Source organism: Hippopotamus amphibius, chromosome 1 (genome assembly GCF_030028045.1).
Source record: "Hippopotamus amphibius kiboko isolate mHipAmp2 chromosome 1, mHipAmp2.hap2, whole genome shotgun sequence".
In the NCBI taxonomy this organism is placed as follows: Eukaryota; Metazoa; Chordata; class Mammalia; order Artiodactyla; family Hippopotamidae; genus Hippopotamus; species Hippopotamus amphibius.
In genome coordinates this window covers 167,585,806-167,607,851 of record NC_080186.1, presented here as the reverse complement: position 1 = coordinate 167,607,851, position 22,046 = coordinate 167,585,806, and the positions used below count along the sequence as shown (strand labels likewise).

At 40.8% G+C, this 22,046-nt stretch overlaps 1 protein-coding gene and 1 long non-coding RNA gene across 3 annotated transcripts in view; one reads left to right on the top strand and one right to left on the bottom strand.

Moving 5' to 3' along the window:
- Positions 1-646: 646 nt before the first annotated feature.
- On the bottom strand, positions 647-13,131 carry LOC130853415 (uncharacterized). The gene is made up of 4 exons (XR_009053751.1): positions 13,000-13,131; positions 10,949-11,006; positions 6,475-6,592; positions 647-800 (listed from the first exon to the last, which is right to left on the bottom strand). It is a non-coding gene; the product is annotated as an uncharacterized LOC130853415 (long non-coding RNA).
- Positions 13,132-18,966: 5,835 nt separating this feature from the next.
- The window catches only part of HSPA4 (heat shock protein family A (Hsp70) member 4), a 57,295-nt gene continuing 54,215 nt past the window's right edge, over positions 18,967-22,046 (top strand). The window contains exon 1 of one of the 2 annotated variants that reach the window (XM_057735180.1): positions 18,967-19,356. In XM_057735180.1, coding sequence (XP_057591163.1) covers positions 19,250-19,356 — 107 coding nt within the window. In that variant the 5' untranslated portion in view covers positions 18,967-19,249. The remainder of the gene's footprint in view (positions 19,357-22,046) is intronic. The other variant, XM_057735170.1, reaches the window with a different exon arrangement.

Sequence of the window (22,046 nt, the reverse complement as noted above, 5' to 3'; positions counted from 1 at the left end):
CTCAGGTGTCTTTGTTAAGTGATTTATCCAAGGCCCACTGCCCTGAGCTTTTTCCATTACACAACTCTCCTTCCCTTCCAGCAAGTTTTGTTTATAGTCAGCCTTCCTTATCTGCAGGTTGGGCATCTATGGATTCAATCAACCATAGAACGAAAATATTTGGGAAAAAAAATTCCAGAGAGTTCCAAGGAGCAAAACTTGAATTTGCACTGACTACTGTTTACATAGTAGTTACATGTATTTACAACTACTTACATAGCATTTACATTGTATTAGGTATTATAAGTAATCTAGAAATGATTTAAAGTATACAGGAGGATGTGTGTAGGTTTTATGCAAATACTGCACTGGTTTGTATATGGAGCTTGAGCATCCACAGATTTGGGCAGGGGCCGGGGTTGGTGGGGAAGTGTCCTGAAACCAATCTCCTGAGGATACTGAGAGATGACTCTGTTTTGAGATAAATAGAATGAATTCCCTTGTATCTTTTAGAATTCAATTGCAAGAAACACAAAACAAGCTTTGGCTAAATAAGCAAAGAATTTATTGGTAGCTTATTGGCTAGCTCATAATTTAGAAGGAGGAAGTACACACCCAGTTTTGAGAGGGCCTTGAACCAGAAAAGTCCAGATCTTAGTCACAGGAACTTGTGTGCTACCTCTTTAGGCAATTGCCAGCAGATGATCAGGTCCAACCCTCTGTGGTACCTGTGTGCCTCATCTCAACAGTGAAATTCCCTGGTAGGAGTTTGCTTGACTTCTTTCTGAGATGTGCCCATCCCTCTGGTCATGGGTGGGATCCTACAGTTAGCAGGTCACCAGAATGAAGAAGATCAGAGGAATAGTGAGCAGAAAAAACAAAAGCTGTACATTATATCCTATAACAGGTCCTCTTGATAAGATCTTTCCGCATAAAATTTTCACATGTAGATAGCAGTGGGAAAGGTAACAGTGTTTTATAAAGGCCTACAAGTGGAATGTCATATAGGGACTTCCCTGGCGGTCCAGTGGGTAAGACTCCACGCTCCAGTGCAGGGGGCCCAGGTTCAATCCCTGGTCGGGGAACTAGATCCCACATGCATGCCACAACTGAGAGTCCACATGCCGCAACAAAGATTCCGTGTGCCACAACTAAGACCCAGTGCAGACTAAATAGATAGATAAATAAATAAATAAATAATTTTAAAAAGTAGAAATGTCATACCAAACACAAAGGAAACTAGCTGAAATGAAAATCCCCATCTCAGCTCTCTTTCTGTCTCCCTTTTCTGGTGAGGATGATAAACTTCTGTGCTCTATATCCAAACATTTTAATTGCAAGGTCAGATATATGATGGCTGATTTATTAAAGTTCATGTGAAATTCTGAACGATGATCTAACATTTCTTCCAGACATATCCCCATTCATCGAATCTCTCTGGCTGCCCACCCCCCCACTGCACCTTTTCTGCGATGTGGGTCCTGAGGCAAACATGACTTTATCCCGTTTGAGCTCAAGTCTTGAAACTGCACCCCTCCTGCCTTTATTAAAACAATTTTCATTATGGAAAAATAGAGATGAAGAGAAAACAATGCATATTACTTTCCACTATCTACAGATAGAAATGTTTGAGGTTTTCTCTTGAGAAATGTAGATATTTCTTATATGGGCACAACTGAATCTTAACTAATTATAACACATTTTAAAACATCACAGACAATTTGTTTCTGGAGAATTTTATATATTATTTATTTAATATTTATTTATTTAGCTGCACTGGGTCTTAGTTGCAGTGTATGAGATCATTAGTTGTGGCATGCAAACTCTTAATTGTGATATGTGGGATCTAGTTCCCTAACCAGGGATTGAACTGGGTCCACTTGCATTGGGAGCGTGGAGTCTTAGCCACTGGACCCCCAGGGAAGTCCCTTTCTGGAGAATTTTAAATTCACCTGAACAGCACTAGCAGATCTTTGCTTCTTAGTTATTATTTTTTTAAGCAACTACATTTATTGAGTGTCAGGCACTATGCTAGGTCTGTGTATGTAGTATTTTCAAAAGATGAGGTATAATTTACTTACAATAAAATGCACAGATTTAAACCATATAATTTGATGAATTTTAACAAATGTATACACTCATGAAACCATAAAAGATGCACCCACCACCTCAATCAAGATATAAAATATTCTCTCCATGATTTGACAAATCACAAGGTAATGATGCAAAAGAGGCATAAGGAGTAAGAGTTCCACTATCACATCAGTGCATCTGGAATGGAATGAAAGTGTCAGTTTTTCGTATTTCGCAGTGTCCACATAAGTGCTACTCCCATTTCTTGACTCCTAGTGGGAGGATGCTCTCCTAAATGTAGAATTCTGTTAGTTCCTTTTAGCTGTCATTAAAAGGTGTCATTTTCCCTATAAAATATATATATTTTGAAAATTTGAATTTCACATAGACCCATTTTCTCTACTCAGTCTAGACACAATTATTTCTTAAATTTTTGACTTTTAAAGAGAAGTTTTACTTCTGGTAAGTGTAAAAAATATAGAAAAACACAGCATTTGCTTTTAGGTCCTTAGGTGAATTTAGATTAAATATTTGTAAAAATTTAGTATTGTCTATGAATATATATCTTAAGGTTTAAAAAATATGAAGCAAGTAATATTTTATCATACCAAACACTCCTTTCTGTGATAGATAAAACAACTGAAAAAAGCTATGTTTATTTTTTTCCAGGTTACCAGTGCTACTAATGAAAAAACCCAAACTGGCCAAGCTACTTAAAAATAAATACCTCTAAATCATTTTTCATTAGAATGCTGATCAGAAATACACTAAATCAAGATTCAGCTTATGTGGTGTGTAAAGCAAAAAAGAAAATAGTAATTACACTGTTTTATGAATAAGAGTGGCAAGATAGCCTCTCTCCAAACAAAGCAGATACATCCTAAAAGCACTTACATTTTTTTGTGAGAAGCACTTTGTATAGCACCAGTTCAAGTTCAAGAGAGGCTCTGGAGGGACTTCCCTAGTGGCGCAGTAGTTAAGAATCTGCCTGCCAATGCAGGGGACATAGGTTCGATCCCTGGTCCAGGAAGATTCCCACATGCTGCAGAGCAACAAAGCCCGTGTGCCACAGCTACTGAGCCTGTGCCCTAGAGCCCACGAGCCGCAACTACTGAAGCCTGCGAGCCTAGAGCCCAAGCTCTGCTACAAGAGAAGCTACCACAGTGAGAAGCCTGGGCACCACAACAAAGAGTAGCCCCCACTAAACACAACTAGAAAAAGCCTGCACACAGCAATGAAGACTCAAAGCAGCAAAAAAAATAAATAAAAACAAAAAAACAAAAAAAAAAAGTAGATAAAAAAAAAGAAAGAAAGGCTCTGGAGTTGTCAACAGATTTTTTTTCTTGTACTGGCTATGTGTAGATTTGCTATAAAGATTTTCTTTTTGCACTATCTGGTTTTTATCAATCTTTTGAGAATTTGGAAATTTTGAATCAGCTCCAGACATTAAGATTTGCTTCAAATTTCCAAGTATTACCAGCATTTGTAAATCTTGTCCATTTTAGGTATTATACCTTTCCATTCATTACATGTTGAACCAGTATTATTTTTGTGACAAAACATTTATGCTCTGTCTCTGCTTTTTAAAAATACTAACTATTAGGAGTTCCCTGGTGGTCTACTGGTTAGGATTTGGTACTTTCACTGAAACAAACAAACAAACAAACAAAAAACTGTTTTGTTTCTTTTCCATTTTCTTCAGTGAAGTTTCATGAATCCATTTAAAAATAGATGTCATGAAGGGCTTTTTTTTGGAGGTATTACTGACATAACATTATATTACTTTCAGGTGTACAACATAATGATTTATATTTTTATATATTGTGAAATGATCACCCCAATAAGTCTGGTTAGCATTCATATGAAGGGCTTTTTATCATTGATAAATCTTCAAAGTGAATTTTTTTTCCTTTTTGGCTGTGCTGCACGGCTTGCGGGATTTCAGTTCCCTGACCAGGGATTGAATCCAGGCCACAGCAGTGAAAGCCTGAAATCCTAACCACTAGGCTACCAGGGAAATCCCCTCAAAGTGAATTTTAATCCCAAGAATTTTTACATGAATATACTTACTGCATTTGGAAGGTAGGTTTTAAATGTTGTAGATTTATTAGTCAGGGATACTCAGGTTGCAAGTGACAGAAACCAATATCAAAATAACCTTTCTGAAAAAGATTTAAGGGATGAATACTGGGGGATGCCAGAGCAGGGCAGCCCTAGGCACCAGGGATGTGATGCCTTTTGCGAAGACAAGCTGGTTTCCACTTTCTTCTGAATAGTAGCCTTATTCCCTCAGACCTTTCTCCGTGGCTGGGATAATGGCCACTGGAACTTGGGGAACACATCCTTACAATTCCATAGCCTGTCAAAGACAGAGACCAAAACCAAACAAACGAGCAAATTGGTTTTATTTAGGCTACTGTAGCAGGGAGAGCACCTCAGAACTGAAGATCACAGTGTCTCTGCAGGGTAGTCTGGAGACTTTTATAGGGAGACAGCTTATAAGCGGGGTGATTTTACAGTTGGAATTGTTTTTGTAATCAAGGGGTCTCAGTCATCTGAACAGAAATGTTTGTGTCTAGCGTTTCAGCGGGACAGATAGTTCCAATTATCATTTATGAGACCATGAATGGGAATTTGGAGAGGCTGTGTCTGGCCTTATTATAGGTAAACAAGGGGGTCATCTGTGAGTCTTATTTAACTCACATATTCTTTGCAGTAAGCTGGAACAAGGAAGGGTGGGGGGAATTTCTTAACCGTCTCAATTTTCCAAGAAAACAGGGCGTAGGTAAAAGTTCAACATTGTCAAGACAGAAAGAAAGAAAGAAAGGAAGAAAGAAAGAAAAAAAGAAAGGGAAGAAAGAAGAAGCAAGAAAGAAAGTTCCTTACCAGCTGCAAGAGACACATCCCTAGGAAGACTGCCATGTGCTCGGTCACATGGTGCCATGTGCTCATCTGCCTATCTCAGGTTCAATCTTTGTGGCCCAGTGGGAGGAGGTGCTGTGAATGATTCAGCCTGAGTTATGCCCACTCCTGCTATCAGAGTGGTGAAGAGAAGGGGTAGCAGGCAGGTAAAGAAAACAGTTCCACAGTTGGCAAATTGTCACAACTTAATGCCGATTGAACTAAATTTGAGAACTTTTCTTTAAAGCAGAAGAAGACACTACCTTTTGTTCAAAATTAAATAGAGGCACTATAATGATGATACTGGTAAATTACCATGAATTCTTTTTCTAGACTTTTAAACAGTCCAAGGAGTCTCAGATGATATCCCGTTTCCTTCATCAGAAAAACGGCCCCTTGCTCTTTCCAATCTTAATGGTATAGAAGTGAAACAGCAAAAATCTTCAGTAATATTTCGTTATTCATTCTGCTTTTGACAACTTTTTTCAGAGTACTTGCCACTTCTCCCATTCTACCTCAAAGCCAAGTTTGCCTTAATGTGGGCTAGAGGTCACAGAAATCCCTGCTCCCACCACCTAAGAGCTTTAAGTCTTGAAGGTACATGAATCAGTACGGTCAGAAAACAGCCCCTTGTGATAAAGTTCCAGGGAAATTTAATTCCAAAAAAGCAAACAGAGACTAGAAGTCTTAGAGTATAAGGAACATCACAGAGTTTTGAAATTTCTCACTGCTCCATTTCACCAGGCCAACTGCCGATAAAGCACAGAAGGATTAAGATTCTAAGTTGTATTGAAAGTTAGCTAGATTTAATTTAATCACAGACTATTTAATCAGGCTGCTATTGCCAAAATCTTTGTGGTTTCTTTTTTTTCCTCTGCCATTACAATTGTAAGCCAATTGTCACCTAGAGGCTTCGGTGCACTTTAGAGAACTGGGTAAACCTGGCTTCAATATCCAGGGTCTGGGGTAATTCAAAGCTACTCTACTCTTTTAGTGGTTTAATTCCTCTAGGTTTCTGCCCCAGGTCATACCTGGATATGAAGTTGCATTCCCTTTTCAGGTGTCCACCAGAAATCCCATTACACCAAGCAGCTCACAGTTTTACTGAAGATTTATGGGCTGCTGTAACAGGTAGTGAAATTATAGATGACATGACCACTCTCTCTCTTTCTGGCAATCAATGACCTCTCTCATTTCCTCTCAGATCCAATTTATTCTACCCTTCCAACCCCCACAATCCCTACACATTACCTTGCGAAGCTCTCTGGAAAGTAAAGTATAGTAAATGCCCTCCCCTATATGTAATGTTTATTTCAAAGCCTATCTGGATTCCTCAGTGCTCTAGGATTCTGGGACACAACATTTTCTTTTACTACATCAACACTGTGAGACATCTTGTGGGGTGCCTTTCTTGCTCATGATGACAGTCCTCTGAGACTGGGATTAGTGACCCTGTATTCCCAGGTATACCTGACTGAACCAACGTGACTGATCCAAGCTGGACCAATTAGGGTCTCTTACCTGGCAATTTTATAATAGAACTGAAGGTCTTCAGTTTTTATCCCTGCTTAGGGCTGGACTTGAAACATGTACATCAGAGCTGACAGGCAGCCACTACATGAAGAGAGAGAAACTGGGTCTACAGAGAAAGAAGAATATTACAATACTTTTAGCTGCAAATAATAGAAATCTCAAATCAAAAGGTTTTATACTTGCCTGAGTGTGTCTGAAAGGCTCTCTGTTAATTGTCCCTGTTTCTCTAGTCTATGCTGATGGGCCTCTGTGTTAATACCCACCGTGTGGCACATGTCCAGTATAGATATCCTTGGAGGGCCCCTCTGGGCCTCCTACTCCATAGATCCCTGATGAAAGGGATCCCAGCTCCAGCTTGACCATTCCCTCTCAACTGCTGCCTCTTATTGCAAGGCTCTCTCCCAGCCAGCAGCTTTCTTGGGTAGGGTCTGGTGAAACAGTCCAAGTTCAGCCACTTATTCTAATGTGCAGCAGATCCAGGGGAAATACTAATTTCCTTGTCACACCATGCTACTTTTCTCTCTTGGTCCCTTCACATAGCTCGCTCTCTTCAGTTTTCTTTTCTTTTGTTCATATCTGTCCCTCCTTTGTTCAAAGGGGGAAATCGGCTAGTGTGCTGCCTCAGCAAATGGCCAACTAAGGCATAAAATGGAGGTCTCCCCTCCCTGTGTAGCTCTTTCCAGTCTTTACAAGGGCCTCCCTTCTCATTTGTTTTCCCTGGAGAAGCAGCACCTTCTGCCCATCTCTTACTGGGAGGAGAAAATTTCTTCCCATCATGAAATAATTCTGCACTCCCTACAAAGCAAATCACCAAGTGCCCTTCACGCCTCTTCACTTCTACAGAGACCTAGAGGAGTGGGGTGGGTTCGAGTAGGGAGGAGGCTAGAAATGTCTAGGCTGTTTTAGTCTAATCTCTTGGAGAGCTGCATGGCTCCAGTTACTGGCAATTTTCTTAAGAGTGTAGGTTCGTTTGCACCTTGTTCTCATCTGTGCGCTCTAATCACCAATTCTGGGACAACTGGGAAAAATCTCAGGTAATATCCTATTAGAACAACAACAATTAACAATCATCTCTAAGGTTTCTTGAGCATTTGCTGTGTGTCAGGCAATGCACATTTTATAACTGTCTTATTTATGTGTCACATCAATCCTATGAGGTAGGTCCTGTTGTTTCCCCCATTTTCTAGGTGAGGAAACTGAGGCTTGTAGACTATCACCATTTGGAACTGGTATTCAAGCCCAGGCTGTAGGGTTAAGTAGTCTACTCTACTCCCTCTCTTGTACACACAGGGGAAGCATGCTTGCCCATCATTTGTAAGGATATATTCCTTGAAGTAGAACTATTGTCACAGAGTATGCACACTTTTCCCAAAATGCTCTCTAGGAAGACAGAACCAGATGATATTTTCCCTGATACCTTTGCCAGTAAGGTTTATTGCAGTTTGTTTTATATCATATCATATTGTTTTTCCAATATGCTATAAAGAATAGAATTTCATTGTTGTTTTAGTTAAAATTTTTAAAAATCCCAGGTGAGGTTGAACATTTTATGTTTATTTGCTATTTGTACTTATTCTTTTGTTTTAAACCATTTTATTATTTTATTTTTTTGGCCCTGCTGCACAACTTGTGGGATCTCAGTTCTTATTCTTTAGTAAACTTTGTCTTCTAATCTTTGGTCCATTTTTTATGATTGAGTTGTGACAAGTATGTATAGATCAAGAATATTTGATGTCACATATCTTTTTAAAAATTTTTTATTTATTTATTTATTTTGGCTGCACCAGGTCTTTGTTGTGGCACGCGAGCTCATACTTATGTCACGCACGCAGGATCTTATTTCCCCAACCAGGGATTGAACCCAGGTCCTGTGCATTGGGCGTGCAGAGTATTACCCACTGGACCACCAGGGAAGTCCCTGATGTCACATATCTTAAGGATATTTCTTCCCAAGTTGTTGTCAAAGAATGAATTTTTTATTGTGGGGAAGTATACAAAACATAAAATTCATCATTTTAACCATTTTTAAGTGTACAATTGAATGGCATTAAGTATATTCACAGTGTTGGGCAACCATCACCACTATCCATTTCCAGAACTTTTTTTATCATCCCAAATAGAAATTGTGTTCCCTAGCTGTTCAGTGGTTAGGACTCAGCACTTTCCCTGCCAAGGGCACAGGTTCAGTCCCTGGTTGGGGAACTAAGATCCTGCAAGCCCCACAGGTACAGCCAGAAACAAAACAAAACAAAACACAAAAACCCAACAACAGCAAAAAAACTACCTCACCTCCCCAAACCCCCAAAACTGTGTATCCATTAAAAAATAACTCTGATTCACACTTTCCCACAGCCCATTGTAACCCCTATTCTATGTTCTATGAATTTGCTTATTCTAGGTACCTCATATATAAGGAATCATACATTTGTCCTTTTGTGCCTGGCTTATTTCACTCAGCATAATGTTTTTAAGGTTTATTCATATTGTATTATGTATCAGAATTTCATCCCTTTTTCATGGCTGAATAATATTCCATTGTATGTGTATACCACATTTTGTTTATCCATTCATCTGTTGGTGCACATTTAGCTTGTTCCCACACTTTGGCTATTGTGAATAATGCTGCTGTAAACATTGGTGCATGTGTATCTATTTGAGTCTTTGTTTACAATTCTTTTAGGCTTATACTTAGGAGTGGAATTGCTGGATCATATGGTAATTCTATGTTTAACTTTTTCAGGACAAAGTATAATTTTTAAAAAGTTAAAAACATACAAATATAGGAATAAACCTACCTATGGAGGTAAAAGACATGTACTCAGAAAACTAAAAGACACTGATGAAAGAAGTCAAAGATGACACAAACAGATGGGAGATATACCATGTTCTTGGATTGGAAGAATCAATACTGTGAAAATGACTATATTACCCAAAGCAATCTACAGATTAAATGCAATCCTTATCAAATTACCAATGGCATTTTTTACATAACTAGAACTAAAAAGTCCTAAAATTTGTATGGAGACACAAAAGACCCCAAATAGTCAAAGCAATCTGAAGAAAAAAAAAACAAAAAACAAAGAAATGGAGCTGGAGGAATTGGACTCTCTGACTTCAGACTATACTATAAAGCTACATTAATCAAGACAATATGGTACTGGCACAAAAACAGAAACATAGATCAATGGAACAGGATAGAAAGCCCAGAGATAAACCAATGCACCTATGGTCAACTAATCTATGACAAGGGAGTCAAGGATATACAGTGGAGAAAAGACAGCCTCTTCAATAAGTGATGCTGGGAAAACTGAACAGCTACATGTCAAAGAATGAAATTAGAACACTCCCTAACACCATACACAAAAATAAGCTCAAAATGGATTAAAGACCTAAACGTAAGACCAGACACTATAAAATTCTTAGAGGAAAACATAGGAAGAACACTCTTTGACATAAATCACAGCAAGACCTTTTATGATCCACCTCCTAGAGTCATGTAAATAAAAACAAAAATACACAAGTGGGACCTAATGAAACTTAAACTAAACAAACAGAGGATTAATCTGTAAAATATATAAATAGTTCATACAGCTCAATATCAAAACAACAAACAACCCAATCAAAAAATGGGTAGAATACCTAAATAGGCATTTCTCCAAAGAAGACATACAGATGGCCAAGAGGCACATGAAAAGCTGCTCAATATCACAGAGGTATCACATCACACCATTTAGAATGGGCATCATCAGAAAATCTACAAACAATAAATGCTGGAGAGGGTGTGGAGAAAAGGAAACGCTCTTGCACTGTTGATGGGAATGTAAATTGATACAGCCACTATGGAGAACAGTATGGAGGCTCCTTAAAAAACTAAAAATAGAATTACCATATGACCCAGCAATCCCACTACTGGGCATATACCCAGAGGACATCATGATTCAAAAAGACACATGCACTCCAATGTTCATTGCAGTACTATTTACAATAGCCAGGTCATGGAGGCAACCTAAATGTCCATCAACAGATGAATGGATAAAAAAGATGTGGTACATATATACAATGGAATATTACTCAGCCATGGAAAGGAACAAAATTGGGTCAGTTGTAGAGACACGGATGGACCTAGAGAGTGTCACACAGAGTGAAGTAAGTCAGAAAGAGAAAAACAAATATTGTATATCACCACATATATGGGGAATCTAGAAAAATGGTACATATCAATGGGTTTGCTTGGCAGAAACAGATGTAGAGAACAAACATATGGACACCAAGGGGGGAAAGTGTGGGTGGGGGGGTTGGGGTGGGATGAATTGGAAGATTGGGATTGTCATATATACATTACTAACAAGAAAAAAAATATCAAATTGTATACTTAAAAAAATGAGCCAACAACAAAAAAAAGCAAAAACATACAAATATATATAGTGAGGCTATGTCAGGGCTATGTCAGTGATTTACTTACCTCATTAGTGAAGAGACCAGCAGGAGAGTAAAGCTGATTCAATGGAGAACTCAGGATCCTGAAGTGAAAGAAAGAATGCTGAAATTAGATTGCTAAGTTAAATACAAAACCTGCTATTGTTCTACAGGGGAATAAAAGCATAATCTTTGGGAATATCTTTTCTACCAGACAGAAATCATTTGCATCTCTCCCAAACAGCATTTGCGATATGAATCTTCTATAGGTTAACATTTAATTTTACAGAGTCTGGGCCCTAATCAATAGAAAATAGCAAGTAAAAAAAGTTACATTTTCCTAGAAAGTGTAGGCTTTTTAGACAGTGTTTTAGTATGATATTGAAAGAACAAAGAGTAATCTTTTTGCCCTATCTCCAAATTTGGGGTAATTTTTCCTAACTTTGTATTTATTGCTTTTCATTTTGTTTATGATCTTTTTTGCATTCATTTTTCTATCTTTGCTTTTACTGTTTTTGCCTTTTATTGTGCTTAAAAAAGTTCATTATCTGCGTGTATAAATATACATATGTATATATATTCACCTTTATTTTCTGGTAATTATATGTTTTTATTTTTGAAACAATTTGTAAACCTTTAAGTATTTATCAGGAATATATTCTTGCATACAGTTTGAGGTAGGGATCTAAAATTTTTCTCCCAGGACTTCTCTGGTGGTCCAGTGGTTAAGAATCCACCTTGCAATGCAGGGGATGTGGGTTCGATCCCTGATCGGGGAAATAAGATCCCACATACCACAGGGGAACTAAGCCCACATGCCACTATTACTGAGCCCATGTGCTCTGGAGCCTGCACACCACAATTAGAGAGAAGCCCAAGCACTACAACTAGAGAAACCTCTGCACCTCAGTGAAGAGCCCACAGGCTGCAGCAAAAAGATACTGCATGCCACAACTTAAGACCTGATGCAGCCATATAAGTAAATAAATAAATAAATAAATAAATATTAAAAAAAAATTTCCCCCAAATGGTTAGCTAATGTTCCAACACCACCCCTCACTCACTAGCATGAAATGTCATGTATCATATAATGAATTCTCATACTTGGATTTCTTTCTGGAATTTTATTTCTGTTTGTCCTTGTCTTTTCTGGTACCAGTATCACAGTTGTAATTATTACTGCTTCATTCCACTGTGTTTCCTCTTATAGTTCTGACTGAATGGCTCTGCTACCAGCAACCATGCCTTTAGTCAAGAGAGCTACTCCTCGCAGAGGCAGGGTAGGTGCCCAGCCTTGCTTCATAAGTACCAGCAACTCTCAAATACTGCAGTGCTTTAGGAAATTCCATGGAAAATTCTAGAGAAAGGTGTGCACTTAAGGAATCTGAAAGTAAAGGCTGAGTGGTAATTGCGTGTGATTGAGAGAGGTGGGGGGGGGTGGGGGAGGAGGAACTCATTCATGAACTCCCTCTCAATCACGCAATTTTACTTTCTGTTCATTTACATGGAGATGCTAGATTGTCACTGTGTCCTCTCTGCTTTGGAAGGGGATTTTACTTTTAGATAAGAAGCCCTAAGAAAGAACATTAGAGAGAAGCCCTAATAGAGGCATTTTAGTCACTCCACTGACATTCCAAATGACTGGAAGAGATCTTTTAGTGATGGGGCCTTCTTGGGGACCCGGATCTCATCTTATTTAGGGGTAAGATGACATGCCAAAGATGAATATGCTACTCCTTCCTGACTTCTCATAACAAGTGCCAATACTATTGGAATAAAAAAAGATATCCCAAGCTCTGCTCACTGGCACAAACTACTGAACCAAGTGAGGATATTCAGCTGGGATCTTTAAGTCCATTGCTCTTTTTCAAAAATAAACTTTGCCTTCAGTGGAAATGGCACAAAATATAGCCATATTTAATAGACTAAATAGCATTTTTAAAGAGCCAGTCATCCAGTTCTGAAGAATAACTTGTTAACCACATTTGTACTCTTTGCTGAGTACCTTATTCTTTCAAAGCATTTCAAGAATACATAAAGTTCTTATCATGCTTTTTGTTTCACAGTATCTCCATAGTGGAAGTTTCTTCTGGTTACCTTTTTCAGGCTTGTCTTCGTCTTGTCTGGAAGAGAAACTCTGATGCTTTCAGTGAGCTCAAGTCATCCCCTCTCTTGTTTCAGCCTGCTATTGCTGTTGCTGCTGCCTTTGGCCATGGGGATGGATTCCTGTGTCACTGCCAGGAAAATATATTAGTCACTCTCCTCTGAGTTAGGGCTTGCACTGCTGGCGTTCAAGTGTCAAACTGTAATCGTCTGTGATATATTTAGATTTTGAACTCACATTTCAGTTGAACATAAACTACATGTCCACAAGAAAATAGATGGTCCTCCTCTGGTTGTGAATCCATGCCTGGGCAGAATGCCACATGAAATTGTTCATAGTAACACTGTTCATAGTAACACTGAGTCTTTATCAAATTACAAATATTCATACTTCAGATTCCTCTTAAATCAGGAAACCTGAAAAGTTAATTATCATCAGAGGCCACAGGGCCTTTTAAAAGCATTGTCCTTGAGTCTTAGAGCAAGAAGCAAAGAGCATTTTGTCCTGAGACAAAGAAGCTGTATTTAGCTGAAGGGAAATCAGCACAGGATACACTGAGTCCTGATAAATTTGATACTTTAAACAAAAGATGGTAAAAAGAATTTTGTAATTTGTAGACAGGAGATGGCAGCTGCTACTATGGTAGGATAGCTCCCTGGTGGGTCCCTCTGTACTCAGGAACAGGACAAACCAGAGCAAAACTGGGCCGAGCAGGTCAGAGTCACGCGTATGGTCTCCGCAGACCAGACCAACAGGCTGCATTCTGGGGGTGGAGTTGGAATGTCAGCTGCTAGAGGTAGAAGTGAGTCAGGTCAGGAAAATTATCAGTGATCAAGGGACCTAGATGAAGGGGTTAAAATCTCCTGATGCTATCAGCTTGTGTGGTCTGGAGAAATCTGTGAAAAGTTCACCCAGCATTTTAAGATTATAAAGAGGGAAGGGGTTGGGACTGATGGTACTGTAGGACGTATGCGTAAGTGTAATCACCCTGAATAAGGGCAAAGAGTGAGGCTTTGGGGAAGGACCTCAGGAGAGATCATAGTGCCACTATATCAGCAGACAGTATGGTAGACAGAGTGAGGAAGGACGCTAGGATTTCAGCCAATTTGGAGAAGCAAACTGTAATGGTAGTTTCTATATCAGAAGAGTGTTGTGATTAGACAAATGCTTGAGGGAAAAAAGCAGGAGACTAAATTGTGCTCTACTACTCCTTATATTTATACTGGTATATTTACACTTGTATTTATAATTAAACAATGTTTAAACAGGTTTTCTTAGGCTTTCTCAGACCCTTTATTTTTTTAAAGATTTATTTTATTATTTATTTCTTTACTTTTGGCTGCATTGGGTCTTTGTTGCTGTGCACAGGCTTTCTCTAGTTGGGGCCAGTGAGGGCTACTCTTCATTGTGTTTCGTGGGTTTCTCATTGCGGTGGCTTCTCATTGCGGTGGCTTCTCTTGTTGTGGAGCACAGGCTCTAGGCTCACCAGCTTCAGTAGTTGTGGTGTGTGGGCTTAGTAGTTGTGGTGCACGGGCTTAGTTGCTCTCTCCCATGTGGGATCTTCCCGGCTCGGGGATTGAACCCATGTCCCCTGCATTGGCAGGTGGATTCTTAACCACTGAGCCACCAGGGAAGCCCTCTCAGAGCTTTTAAAATGACATTATTAACCTATTATATCTCATGGAACAAGTTTGGGAAAGGCTGGTTTAACCTAATATTAAAAAAGGCATAACCAAATTCAACCATCATATGTGTATATATATATATATATATAACAAAAATACTTAAAGTAAGGTAAGTATTCCAAAAGGTCTACAGTGAATGACTCTAGTTGAATTAATTTATCTTATTCTTTTGTCTCCCATATTTACTCTAACGAGCCTTTACAAGGAACATGAGCTTAAAGAAAGCAGTGGTATGGTTGTAGGAGGCCACTTTGAAATCAGAGTTTTAAAAGTTATGTGACCTTGGGGACTTCCCTGGTAGTCCAGTGGTAAAGAATCTGCCTTCCAGTGCAGGGGATGCAGGTTTGATCCTTGGTCTGGGAACTGAGATCCCACATGCCACGGGGCAAATAAGCCCAGGTGCCACAAACACTGAGTTTGCACGCCTCAACTAGAGAGGCCGTGTGCTGCAACTACAGAGCCCACATGCTCTGGAGCCCACACACCACCACTAGGGAGAAGCCTGGAGCCTCAACGAAGAGCCTGAGTGCAACAACTAACAAAAATAAATTAAGTAATAAATAAATAAATAAATAAAATAAAAGTTATGTGACCTTGGACAAGCTCTTTAACCTCACCAGGTCTGTTTTTTCATCTTTAAAATTGGAAAATAACACCTACCTAATGGGTTTGCTATGAAGATTAAATGGATTATGATAGCCAAATCACTCAGCACAATGTCTGGCACTCACTGTAGGAGCTGGGGATGAAGTAATCACCATTATTACTGAGTTGTTAGAGTCTCTGAGTTTAAGAAAGGACTGCTGGTTCTACTAAGGGCACTGATCCACTTGCTGTGATTATCTGGGAAGCTGGAAAACACCATTATCTGAGCTTGTAGCTTACTTGTGAAGCAAATAATTCCAGAAGCTGCACCAGAATATAGGACAGGATTCCACTGGACACCTGGCAGGGAAGGTTATGAATTCCCGACTGACTGAGAAACTTTTGTCTCGTGGTGGACAGGCTATGAACACTATATATTTAAAACAAACAAATAAAAACTTTGCTAATTGCTTAGAACTAAATTTAATCATTGTAACAGAGAAAAGCATTTAACAACCTCCTTTTAAAATACTGAAGATGCTCTGCTAAATGAAAAAAGAACTTGTGCTACACCCATGGTGCCTTTAAAATTAAATATTCTGGCAACTTTACTGCTTCACAATTGATTCTTGGAAACTTGCCCCTTTAGATTCTTTGGAATTCTTAAATAACTTTTTCTGACTTCATTTATTTAAATATCCCAGAATAGCCTCTTGAGCTATAAGTTTGATGATCAAGGACACTATTTTTAGCAGGATGAGTACTCTCTGTGACTGATGTTAGTTTATTTTGAGAAGAATAAATTGTTAAAAAGATTGATAGGACCAATGGTATTTTAAACTGAAAGCAGTGCCAAGGCAAAAAAGGCAGGTAGGTATGAAAATGGAACACAAAAAGATAGGGATGTGTTTTTTGCCAGTTTAGCTAAAGGCTGTGGAGGCCTCCCACAAGATGGAAGGCAGAGAGTCTACAATCCAGACATAGTGAGCTTTTAGGTAGTTTAGGCACTTCAGCCTAGGTCAGGCTTGTTAGCCAAAAACTGGGTACCCTCTTGGTGGGTGTTGAGCCAAAAGACACAACCAAGCCAAAGATCCGGAGAAGGAAGGATTTATTACTTAGAGTGAGAAAGGAGAACACCTGGAATCTTTCCCAAAGCAGTGTTTCCCTGAACAGCAAAATTGGGGAAGTTTTAAGCTAAGGGTACATGCATATCCATGAAAGGCCTTGTGTGGTATATGCATATTCATGAGCGGGCTTGAGCTGAGGAGAATTTAACATAGAATTGGGACAAAGCTTTAGTTGGTTGAAGCTACAAGGGTCAGAAAAGATCAACATCATCATTCCACCCTCCACCTGGGTGGGGGCCTTAGTTCCTGTAGAAGTCAAAGATGTGTATCAGATTATGTACATCCCTTGAGGAGGAACTAGGACTCTGTATTATCTCTGGAATGCTGTTTCTTGACTGCTTTTGCCTTGTTCCTGCATTCCCTCACTTCCCTTATGATCTTTAATTACTGAGACCTGTTCCAAGGCAAGCATGGTGGCCAGGCTTTGATCAAAAAATGTCTTCAGCCAAAAATGGCTTCTCATGTCAAGAAAGCCATACATGGTTCTCTTTCTTCGAGGACCCCCGTACCCCACCTGCTTACAGACTGGCTTCTGTTTGTCCAGTGCTTAACAACCCAGAGTTGGCAGATGAAGACAGGACTCTGATAAGTAAGGCCAGTAATACCACTGGTGTTATTGATATCTTCCTAGGTGGGAGAAAAATAGGAGATAGAGGAAGGAAGGACAAGTACAATTTTTTTTTTTTACTTTCAAAATTGTGGTAAAATATACATAAAAAAACTTACCATTTTAAAGTGTACAAATTAGTGGCATTACCTACATTCACATTGTTGTGCAACCATCACCACTATCCACCTCCAGAACTTTTTCATCATCCCAGACTGAAACTCTCTAGCCATTAAACACTGACTCCCCAATCCCTCCTACCAGCCAGCCGTTAGCGACCACTATTCTATTGCCTGTCTCTATGAATTTGCCTATTCTAGGTGCCTCGTGTAAATGGAATTAGTCAATATTCATTTTTGTGTGTCTAGCTTCTTTGACAGCACGGTGTTTTCAATACTTATCCATGTTGTAGTGTGTCAGAATTTTGTTCCTTTTTAGGCTGCATAATATCCCATCATAGGTATATACCACATGTTAAAAACACATTCACGCAGCAGTGGACATTTGGGTTGTTTCCACCTTTTGGCTGTTGTGAATAACGCTGTGAGTATGGATGTACAAGCATCTGTCCTTGCTCTTTTTTTCTTGCTGCCTCCACACCTCCTATTACAGCCTCAGGAAGCACTCAGTACTTGTTTTTGAAGACAAAAACAGGTTTGATTTAGCCAAAATGTGAGAACTGTGTGGTGATGAGTAAGTTTAAAGGTATACAGTGTGGGCTTTGGGCATTGCTCCTAGAACTGAGGTGCCTTCTTGGGTAGCAGGTGTGAAATAAAATTCATATTTTATGGCAAGATTAGAAAAATTTAAACATAAAAAATTTTCTCTGCCGTCCTCCTCCCCCTCCGTTATGTGTGGACCGAACTCGGCACCAGGTACTGGGATCCCATTTACTTGCTTAGCTACTCTTGTGACTGTGGATTCAGGTTTTGCGGGGTTGAAGCTTATACAATGCCGGGGGCCCTTAAAAAAAAATCACAAATAAATACTTAGAATAAGACATCACATCAAGTTACTGGAGACGTGGAGATTCTTATTCCCTGTCTTCTGAGACATCTTTAAGGGATTTATCAGATATGCTCCTTACACAGAGTTGTTTCCTGATCGCCAGCCGGCTTCCCCTCCACAGCTGGAAGCCACCATGACTCTCAGCAACTCCCTGCTCTCCCAGGTGCCCATGCGAGTGAGGGGCCCTGAAGATTCTCCAGCTTCATTTCATCCTGCCGCTTACCGCCTGGTCTGAAGGTACCTAGGAGCGTGTCGTCTATCTCTGTGTCTCTTGCACCCAGCTCAACACGTGCTTAGAATGGGTTGGGGAGTGAAAGGCTTAAGTGCCAACAGTCCCCTCAATCTGACCTAAGGACAGGAGCGGTTTAGAAAACGGTGCGACAAAGCTGAATGAAAAAAACAAGGCAGGGGACTGCAGGGTGGAGTCCTCCCCTCCGCCGCAGAGGGCGCTGTCTTTGACTTTGACAGAGCCCTACCTAAGACTGCTGAGGCCGCGTTCCAACGGCCGCCTTCTCCTCTACCCACTAACCGACCCCAAGGAGATCAGACGAGAGATCTCTCTGGACTTTGAAGATCAGTTTGTACTCCCACTTCTCAACACAAGGTGCGGCGTAGGAGGTGCCACAACAGGAACTTCCTTTGAGATAAAGAAAAAAAGCGGAAGTAGGGCAAAAGCACTTCCTCAGTATTTTGCCTCAAACCTGCTCTACTACTTTCTTCTGGAAAGGGAGGGGCTCCACTGCTCTTTGCCGCCGCAGGCAGCCCTGTGGCGGGTTCTGTGCGCGTGCTCAATAGCCAGCTACGCCTCCCGACTATCTTTCGGCGGCCCTGCCCCTTCCCAGGTTCTTGGGCCTGGAAGTGACGTACACGTGTACGTAACTGGGGGGCGGGTCCTCAGGAAGAAAAGCCGCTGAGCCGGAGTCTCGCGAGAACGTTCCCTCGCAGTTCTCGGGCTTCAGCTTTACTCTCGTCGCAACGAGATCTTTCGAGATCTTCTCCGCCCCCGCTACCGGCACCTAGTTTGCGGCCGCTGAGCCGTAGCCGGCCCGAGCAGTGCTTTCCGCTGCGGCCTTTCTTCCAAGAACCTAGGCGCTCGCGTGGACCTCTGCACGTCCGCCACTAGCCCGTCCTCTGACCCACGCGGCCCGCTTTCCGCGCGCCAGCCCCGCCGGGGTCCGCGTCTTGTCTTGCCGGCCGGACCCGGGCTCGAGCCTGAGCTGTAGCCGGCGCCATGTCGGTGGTGGGCATAGACCTGGGGTTCCAGAGCTGCTACGTCGCTGTAGCCCGCGCCGGCGGCATCGAAACGATCGCTAATGAGTACAGCGACCGCTGCACGCCGTGAGTGTGGGCCAGGCTAGCCGCGTGCACTGGGGGGTGGGGAGGTAGCGCTTGCTCCGGTTTGTGACCCTCGCGGTTTGGGGAACGCGGGCCGGGAAGTCACCTCCGTTCCGAGCTGAGGCTCCGGTGGATAGGTCACTGGGGGCCGCGACCCCTTGTGTGGGTCTGCGCGAGGGGCGAGGCCTTTTTACTGTGGTCCGCCGGCCGAGCGAGGGCTGTGAGTGGGTACTTGGACCAGCAGAGGCCATGGGTAGGAGCTGGAGGAAAGGCAGGCCCGGGATGTGGGATGGACAGAGATTCCTTTTTAGAGGGCACATCATGGGCCCAGGGCATGCTGATGTTTCTTCAGCCCAGCACAGAGGTCGAGCTTTGTACACAGCTGGCGCTTAATAAAAGTTAGTTGAACCGGGTCTGGCGGCAGGCGGTAAGACGGTACAGCGGCCAGAGTCCCACGTGAGTGGGGGGTGGGGTGGCGCCCGGAAGAGAGGGAGTCGGAGCATCGGAGATCTCCAGATAGGGTTGGCACGGAAAGATGTCAGAAGAGGATTTAATAAAGTCGATGCCTTTTGGATACTTTTGCAGTCACTGTTTTTTCACGTCACTTCAGTATTTTGAGCTATGTCGGGTCATTCTCTATCATTCTGTGCGTATCTACCCCTAACAGTGTTCCGCTTTCACAGTAATACGTTCCAACCAGGGTGTTGGCTGCAATTGTTAATGAATGACTCAGGGGCTCACTTTGACTTTTAGAACCTATAGTAAGTTATGGGTCCAGTATAGACACAGCGCTAAAATATCATGACTCACCCAGGTCTTTCCTTGGTTAGGAAAGAGCCTTTTATACATAGAGATATCTTTCAGTCCATTGTCTTCCTCTTGGACAAAATCTTTTAAGAAGTTTCGTATTATTTGCTAGGTTCTCATTGTGTCTCATTAAGGGTCTCTGTTCTAAGGCTCGTTTTTCACCCTAACTTTTGTTACTCTTCATCAGCGATAGATTTCTGGCCAACTCGTCTACGAGACTGATCTTTGCTACCCAAAAGGCTGACATTTCCCTTAAAGTTATCAAATTTCTACCCCTTATTTTAGACCTAACCCAAGTGCTTTCCCCCCAGACCCATCCCAGATCCAAAACCAGTTTGATGTCCTTTCTCAGTTTTATTTATACTTTTTAACAGCTTTATTGAGATAATTCACATACCATACAGTTAACCCTTTTAAAGCGTACAGTTTGTTTTCAGTGTAAGACACAAAATTGTGCAACCATCAACACAATTTTAAAACATTTTCATCATCCCACAAGAGAAACCCTGTATTCACTAGCAGTAACAACCCAGTCCGGCACCCTCCCATCTTCGTAGTTTTTAACAGTGGGTCTAATTTGTATTTCCAGGGACGTGTATTGTACACTGAAGTTTTTAAGTATTTAAGCATTAATTTCCTATTATTGTTTTCCTCTGTGGATTCTAGTTTGCTTCATCTGTAGAGATAGTCTTCCTCAAGAAATTAATAAAAGGGCTAGAGCACTGAGTTAGGCATGTAACTTTTTGGTCTTTTCCCACCTAGAATTGATCATACTTTAGCTCCATAGGTAAGAGAATTCCATATATTGGAATGAAGTGTTCCTGTCCTTTCTTTCAGACTCTTATTATGCCCCCCTTTCTCCTTTAGACAAGTAGTTACTACAACAGTTTTACCATGAATCTCATTATTTTGAACTGAAAGAGTTGTTTCAGAAAAGAATTTAATCTTTCAGAAAAGAATTTAATCTTTCAGAAAAGAATTTAATCTTTCCAGATCACAAATTTGTCCCAAAGACTGCTTGATAGGGGCCAGATTAACCATGTATTTGCGGTAAGAATAGCTGTTTAAATACTTAAAAATAATTTTTCTTATGTTTTTCCTATATTTCTTGGGAACTTAGAGGGTTTCCATACATTCAGGTAAATTTTGAACTATGATCTTGATTAGCTTAGATTTCTGTGTTGAAGTCTGGCTAAGTAGAACATAGGGGCAGAAAGGTTTTTGTTTTTTTAATAAAGTAATGGTTAGGGAAGAATGGATTTATATCTCAGGTACACAGGGACTGTGAGGTAGGTTTGTTTTAGTGTGAGTGGAATGAGATGCAGGTTCTGGAGGGTTGGGTATGATGAAAGTAACTCATTTCAAATTGTGGGTGTAACAAGATTTAAATTCCATTTTTGAGGAGCCAGTTGAGTCTTACCTAGAAGAGACCCTTGCTTTGGTTTGCTTTGCTAAACCAAATTTAGGTTTCCTTTCATTTTAGCAGATGAGTGCTTCTGTATATGCCAGCTGTTCTGCTGAGTACTGAAGGTACTCTGATAAATAATATCCTGCCAAAATTTTTTTAAAAAATGAGAATGATACAAGGAGAAAAAGAGATCCTGCCATCATGGACAGGGCTAGTGGAGAAAACCAGATGCCAAGCAAATATATAATTACTGACTATGGTAAAGGCCCAGATGAGAAAGTATGGAAAACAATGACAGGGGAACCTAATTTAAATTGGATATGTGGTGGTGATGGAAGGTGCTCTTAGAGAAGTGCCATTTAAGATGAAACCCAGAGGATGAGCGGGGTTTTACCATGGAGGTCTGTGGTGGGAGTGAGGAAGCGTTGTTCCAGGCAGAAGGAATAGCAAGAGAGGGACCTGAGGCACACTTGACAGA